The sequence below is a fragment of the Arachis hypogaea genome, chromosome 7, assembly GCF_003086295.3.
Source record: "Arachis hypogaea cultivar Tifrunner chromosome 7, arahy.Tifrunner.gnm2.J5K5, whole genome shotgun sequence".
Taxonomy (NCBI): domain Eukaryota; kingdom Viridiplantae; phylum Streptophyta; class Magnoliopsida; order Fabales; family Fabaceae; genus Arachis; species Arachis hypogaea.
Window position 1 is genome coordinate 52,833,599 of NC_092042.1, and position 7,913 is coordinate 52,841,511.

At 30.2% G+C, this 7,913-nt stretch overlaps 1 protein-coding gene across 1 annotated transcript; it reads left to right on the forward strand.

Moving 5' to 3' along the window:
- The first annotated feature begins 4,293 nt into the window (after positions 1–4,293).
- Positions 4,294–5,227, forward strand: LOC112701465 (uncharacterized). The gene is made up of 2 exons (XM_025752215.1): positions 4,294–5,104; positions 5,211–5,227. Exons 1-2 carry the CDS (start codon positions 4,294–4,296, stop codon positions 5,225–5,227), a joined length of 828 nt encoding a protein of 275 aa, XP_025608000.1.
- The last annotated feature ends 2,686 nt before the right edge of the window (positions 5,228–7,913 follow it).

The following is a 7,913-nucleotide window of genomic DNA, read 5'->3' on the forward strand; positions in this document are numbered from 1 at the left end:
ATTTATTTAGTTATCCAAATATCACATAATTTATTTAGTAGTATATATTGATTGGTAATATAATTATAAATAGGACAAGACTATTTAATTTAATTTATTTATTATTAATTATATGAATGGTAACATAATCATACATATGATAAGAATATGAATTTAAATAGTGTGCTCTTGGTATCATTTTATTTTTACCTCTTTGCAGCATCCTTAGTGTTAAATGAGACTAGCGTCTATGTACCTATTTTATTAAAAAAGAAAATAGATCCTTTGCAAGATATTAAAATAGAAAAATTTGTAATTTATAGATTGAGTGATGAAATATTAAGGATAAAGGTTGTTATATATCTTCTTCTTCGTTTTTTTGGCTTGTCTTTTGTAGGTTTTATAGGTAATATATACAATAATACTAATAAATAAATAATAAATATAAATTGTATCATATCTTAATTTAGTATTTTTTTGTATATATATTGATAAGAAAAAATATTATAAATGATATTAAACGAATAAGTCTGTCATTATTATATACCACTATAAATTATGAAATAAATATATTAGAAAACTTTGAAGATGATACACTTTCATATTAAATAATATACTATTTGTTTCTATTATTTTACGTTTTTTTAGATTCTTTAATATATATTTTTTTGTTTTAGTATATTCTTAAAAAGTTATTTGTTCTAATATATTTGTTCATTTGGATATATATATATATATATATATATATATATATATATATATATATATATAAAAGAAAATCTGGATAAAAAATAGTGAATATGAATATTAAATAATAAAATTCAATTTTATATGAAATAATTCTGAAATATATAAATATTTGAGAGTATGTTTTTTGGGAGTATCTAAGACTCTAAAAGAACAGTTTTTGATTCTCTAATAAATGTTAGTCCAATTAATATTATACAAGAATATGATCAATTTGAAATAAGATACTAATAATATTAATAGTATAAATATTGATAATGTAAATGGTGATTAATGATTCATTAATCTAATACGGGAATTAATCCAGTATAAATATAGCTATGATATATATTAGATGTGACTTGATCATATATTATATATAATTAAATACGATGATTCAATCTTATTTTTTAATTTTAAGAAATATATTATTTTTATATAATTATTTGATTATTGTTATTTTCTTAAAGATGATATCATCATCAATTATGGTAATGGTGGGGATAAAATAATGAATTTACAATAATATTAATTATTAAATGATAGATTTAGTCTAAATTTGTCTAACTTTATTATTATATAATTGCTCTAATTTAGATTAAACTAAATATCGCCATTTCTAATTTTAATGATGATTTAATTTGTTCAAATATTTAACCAAAACAAATTTTTTAATCTTATTTTTAATTATTAATGTTAACCTTAGTTAAAATTATTTAATTTGTTCTATAACTTAGGTTAATCAAATTGTCACTATTTATTTGCCAGAGTAAAAACTTGAACTAATATTTTAGATCTTTAGGGTTCATTCCTGAATGCGTGGCCTTTGTTGGGTTGATGTCTTCATTCTTTTTGAAAGGGAGACGGACATAAAATTTCGGATTTTTCCACAAAGGTATAGAGTGGTTGAATTGGTCATGACTGTCACAGCAAGCACTGATGAGTAGTTGCTGGATCTTCCTGTATTCTTCTGGAGCTTCTTGAATTTCAAGAATGCTTTGCATCCCTAAAAAAGGCAAAAACTGTCCTTTATAAGTTAGGCCAGTGGATTTGATATGTAATCCATGGATTCTGAAGAATGCATCAAATCCAAACAAAACATCTTTGTCTGGGAGGTAGCTTCCCAATACTCTGAGCCAAGTGATCTGGCCTGCAAATATCTCCAATCCAATGGGCTGTTTAAAGATAAAATTGATGGTGAAGATTTCACTGTTAGCTGCTGTGAATGTTTTTGAAATAGGTGCCCACATTTCTTTTGGCAAAACATGTAGTCTTAAGACAGTGGCACAAGATCCAGTATCTAGCAATGCAACAGCCAGGGGCGCAGGTACATATAAAAAAAGGGGGCAATGCCCCCCCCCCCCAAAATTTTAGTTTTATTTAAAAAAAAAACTCTACTCCCCGTTTTCTTTATTTCCCAGCCCCCCCTTCTTTTTTATTTCATAATTTTCCCAGCTCCCTTGGCCCATTTTAATTTCTACAAATAGCCCAATAACTCATTCCCCATCCCCTTTTTTAATTTTTCAGTATATAACCAGTTTTCTTCCCATCCGGTCATCCCCTTTTTTTATTTCCTAAATCCTAATTCCCAGCGCCAGTCTCTCTCTCTCTTCCCTTTCCCTCTTTCACTTTCCAAAATTTCAGGTAACAACTTTTCCTATTCTTCTTCTTTTTTATCTCTTTAATCTTCTTATCTTTTACCTCTTTGACTCTTATTTTTTTTATTTTTTACAGATTAAAAAAAAGATAATAGTTCAACAAGTGATTCTTCATTCCTCTTTCTCAAAAAAGGTTATATTTTTATTCTTTTTTATATATTTAGTTATTTACTTAATTAGTTAATTTATTATTATTTGTTAATTAAGTTTATGTTATTATATGTTAGTATGTATATTTAGTTTTTTTTATTAGTTAATTATTTAATTATAATTTTATATTATTTGTACTAGGATGTTAGTATTATTGTTCTGAATTTTAATATTTTATTTTAAATTAAAATATAATTTTTATATTTTATAAAGATTTAGACTGTAATTTACACTTTTTGTTAAATATATTTTTAATTATAGGAACTTATTTGGCCATTTGAATTATGAGTAAGTTCAAAACCATTGATACATTTTTTAAAAGAAAAGATCAAGAGAATGAAGATGCTTCTACTATTACTACTCCAATACTTGAGGGGTCATCAAATTTCATTACTTCAAGTTCTCTATTGAATAGCTCAAAGCGTCTACGACTTCTTCCAAATCAACTGGATGTTTTTCGTTTAGAAAGAGATCCTGGAATGCGACCAATGCTTTGGAAGTTTCCTCCAAATAAAAGAGATGAAATCCGTCGGGCTTATATTAAAGTTGGGCCAAATCAACCAATTCTTGATAATTATCCATTTTCTGGTGATAAAAGTCATCGTCGCTTTCAAGCTTCATGGTTTAAATTGTTCCCATCTTGGTTAGAATATTCTATAGAAGATGATGCTATATATTGTTTTCCGTGCTTTCTTTTTGCTAAGGAACCTTCAATCAATACGGGTTCAAATGCTTTTATTGAGAATGGTTTCAGGAATTGGAAGAAAGTGAATAGTGAAAAAGAATGTGCTCTTTTGAATCACATTGGCAAAGGTCCCAACTCATTCCATCATAAGGCGCTGAAATCATGTGATGATTTGATGAAACAATCACAACATATCGACAGACTTCTTCATAAGCAAACATCAGAAGAGATTGAAAAGAATTGAATTCGACTAGGAGCATCTATAGATTGCATTAGATGGTTGACATTTCAAGGTTGTGCATACAGAGGACATGATGAAAGCCAAAGTTCAAGCAATAGAGGTAACTTTTTGAAAATGTTGAAATTTTTGGGATCTTACAATGAAAGAGTGAAAAAGAATGTTCTGGAAAATGCTCTAAAAAATGCTAAGTATACTTCAAATGATGTCCAAAAAGAAATTCTACATATTCTTGCTACTAAGGTGAGAAATTCAATTAGAGAAGAGATTGGAGATGCCAAATTTGTATTATTGTTGATGAAGCTAGAGATGAATCTAAAAAGGAGCAAATGGCCATTGTTTTGAGATTTGTTGCTCTAGATGGTTTTGTTAAAGAGAGATTCTTTGATCTTGTGCATGTCACTGATACTTGTGCAACAACTTTAAAGAAAGAATTGATTTCTGTCCTTTCTCATTATAATCTCCAAGTTGAAAATATTAGGGGTCAAGGGTATGATGGTGCTAGCAACATGCGGGGTGAGTGAAATGGTTTGCAAGCTTTGTTTCTTAAAGATTCTCCACAAGCATACTATGTACATTGTTTTGCTCATAGGTTACAATTAGCATTGGTGGCAACTTCAAGAGAGGTACTTCAAATTCATGAATTTTTTACTCAATTAAACTCTATTGTCACTATTGTTAGTGCTTCTTCAAAAAGACATGATCAATTACAAGAAGCTCAAGCAATTGAAAATGCAAACTTGGTTGCTCAAAATGAATTAGAAACAGGCAAAGGTGCGAATCAAATAAGCACTTTACAAAGAGCTGGGGATACTTGATGGAGCTCTCACTTTAATTCTATTTGTAGTTTGGTAAAAATGTTTACTGCTACCAACATTGTTCTCAATAATATCATTGAAGACGGGACAACTTATGCACAAAGAGGTGAGGCTTATGGTGTTAGTAAAATATTATTGTCATTTGAATTTGTTTTCACTTTGCACTTGATGAAAGAGATTATGGGAATCACTAATGTTCTTTGCCAAGCACTGCAACAACAATCTCAAGATATTCTTAATGCAATGCATATTGTTTCTACATCAAAGTTACTTCTTCAACAATTAAGAGATGGTGGATGGTGCAATTTTCTTGCAAATGTTAAAGATTTTTGTGAAAAGCACGAAATTGAAGTCCCTAATATGAGTGCACAATATGTTTTTGGAAGAGGTCGATCTCGTCAACCAAGTGTGACAGTTGAGCATCATTATCGAATAGATGTATTCTTGGCAACAATTGACTCTCAAATACAAGAGTTGAATAGCAGATTTAATGAGCAAACAATAGAGCTTTTGACTTTGAGTTGTGCCTTGGATCCTAAGGACAATTTCAAATCATTTAATATTGAAGAAATTAGCAAATTAGCAGAGAAGTTTTATCCCATTGACTTTCCTTCTAATGAGCTAAATATTTTCAAATTTCAGTTGCAACATTATCAGCATGATATACCAAATCATTTGAAAGGCATTGGTACACTTTCTGAATTGTGCAACAAGTTGCAAGAAACAGGAAAATCAAGAACTTATCACATGGTTGATAGATTAATACGTCTTGTTTTGACTCTACCAGTGTCTACAGCAACAACAGAAAGAGCTTTTTCAGCAATGAAAATTGTTAAGACAAGACTCCGAAGTAAGATGGCTGATGAGTTTCTTGCAGACAATTTGGTCATCTATATAGAAAAAGAATTAGCAGCTATTTTCGACACAAATTCAATTATAGATGATTTTGAAAATAGAAAAAAACGTCGAATAGCTTTTTCATGATACAAAACTGTAAGTGGTAATTTTTATATATTATTGTCTTACTTTGATTGAGATTATATATTTATTTTTTTTAATTTTATCAATAGAAATAGTAATATAAAATATTTGTAGTAAATTATTAAATATCGCCCCCCTAAATAGTTAGCCTAGCTCCGCCCCTGGCAACAGCCTTTGTGGATTTGTCATAGATAGATGTCTTGACCTTTAAATCAAAATGGGGACGAGGAGTACCATCAATCTGTTTCATTCCTAAGGATCTAAGGTATCCAAGTTCTTTTTCTGGAAAATTTGATCTTTTAGGAATCTTTGTAGTAATGGAGGCTATGGGTGGTGCAAAGGAGGATATAGAAAAGATTGACCTTCTTGGTGGAAGGTCTCCTTCTGAATCAGAGTCTTGAAAAACATATTCAGTTTCTCTGTCTTTAACTTCTTGTTCTTCAAGTACTGATTCAAGATCTTCTCCGTCTTCAATGGAAGCTGCATCCATTAAGGACTGAAGCATCTTTATCTCCTTTTTTGTCTTGTGGGGACACGACTTAGCAAAATGTCCTTGTTTTCTACAGATGAAACATCTGTTTGACTTAGTCTGAGGTTTTCTTCTCTTGAAATAACGGTATTTTTGCTTTCTCCTTCCCCTTCTAAAAGCCTTTTGGTGGAATGCCTTGGTAGGCGATTGCCAATGAGTCTTTTTCTTGGGCTTACATTCACATGTGCTTGACTCCTTGCATTTGATCTTCAAATAGGATTTACTGCATGCTCCTTTGAGTTTGCACGAATTTTTGCTGAGCTGTTTGAACATTTGTTGTTGTTCGCACAATTTGTCAAGAGCGGCTAGAGCCAATTGATATATTTCTCCAATGGTAGTAGTAGCCACTTCCTTGCGAAGAGCCATCATCATTCGGTGTAGTTCTGGCTGGAGTTCATTTGGCAGGGATGCAATAAAGACTTGTTTAAGTGGCGGATTATTATTTCCTCCAAGAGGATAATATTTAGCTGCCATTTTCTTGTAGTATTTTTTCAAGTCTATTCTATTGAGTGAACAACACTTCAATTCAAAGTATTCTTGAGAATTCCTCTTCTGAATGATTGTAATGTCTCCCAGAAATTCTTGGTGTATTATTCCTAGAAACTGTGAAGAGGTACCATTGATGAGTTGGAGTCTTTCATACTCAGACAGGTTATTCACCCATTCTCGGAGGTTGCCAGTCATCCGATTTATGAAGTCTGCAAGGACTTGGCTACTTGTAAGGTTTGGATTGGCCATGGTGGTTTCAATCCAAGCACTGAATTCATTTAACCTTTCTCTGTACCTTGCTGGTGGAATATCATCAAAGGTGAACCATTTGTTAGAAGTTTTAACTTCAAAAGACCCTGTCTGTGTACGACTAGACGAAGCTGTTGGTTCATCTCTTTCAGAAGTTATTTCTTCCTCTTCTTCTTCTACAGGATTGACCATGATTATTGCTAAAAGATCTGCTTTATAGTCTTCTTCAGACCAATTATATGTCCCTTCACTAGTTTCAGTAGTCTCCTCCTCAGATTCTTCATTAGTTTTTGTGCTGTGTGCTTGATTGTCCAAGGAGATTATATTAATTGATCGTCCTGGAGCAGGCGACCCTTCTTTGATGCCTTTATCTTTTGTAGGAACATTTTTCTCTCTGAAAAAATTCCTTGGTTTCCAAGGAGGATGAGGCTTGAGTTGATGAGAGGATTGAGACTGTGATTATTTGTTGAAACAATATCTTATATTAGATTATTCTTAGGTTGGTTGCCTGCTTTTGTATATTATATTAGGTTTATTTATGTATCTTTTTAAAAACTCTTATATAGAAAATATGAATTAATTGAGTTAATATAAAATAATTTGTTGTTATTAAAATTGAATGTGATAGTTACAAATAGTTTGATTCTGTTTATAATTTTCATATGTAGATAAAACGTAATGTTATTTTGTGCAAAGTTTAATAACCATAAATTTTATATATACTTAAAATTGAATTATTTTTACCATTAATTTTCATGCTAACATAACATGTTCTTGGTGATTTTTTTATTAATCTAATTTAACAAATTTTGAATAATTAATTCTAACAATAAATTCTAATAATTATTAATTTAATATAAAAGATATTATATTAATAGCTGCCATCAAAATGTTATAAAATTAAAATATATGTCTTAAGATTTTAATCTAAGTATTCTAACTAAATTAACAAAGTTTTGGAAAATTTATAAAAATATTACTGAGTGAAATCTTTTTTTTTTGAGATTTTGCAAAGACTGATCCAAAAAATTCAAAGCCGATCTTGTATAGTACTTGTTCTTATAGTACTTGCTCCTTCAATATCTTCTCTTGCACAGTTATATTTTGCTCCAATCTAGTGATGCACGCAAACTATCCATTTGTAATTTCTAAATCTAGCTCAATACGAGAGTTGTCATAAAACAACTCTAAATTCAGAAAATGACCAATTACATACAACGAATGGTGAAGTTGGCAATTCTATTTGTTGTCAATGATTTTAAAAACATCAATGTACTTGCTCATATCATTAGAAAATATTTTCATGATGCATTCCTTTGCCTTCTTCATCGCTTCACAAATATAACACATTGGTGGCTTCTTCTCCCCATCAACAAGTCTAAGCACTCGAACAAGAGGACCCATAATCTTA

Excerpts from the sequence above, each read along its gene's own strand:
- LOC112701465 (XM_025752215.1), top strand. The coding sequence starts at position 4,294 with ATGTTTACTGCTACCAACATTGTTCTCAATAATATCATTGAAGACGGG.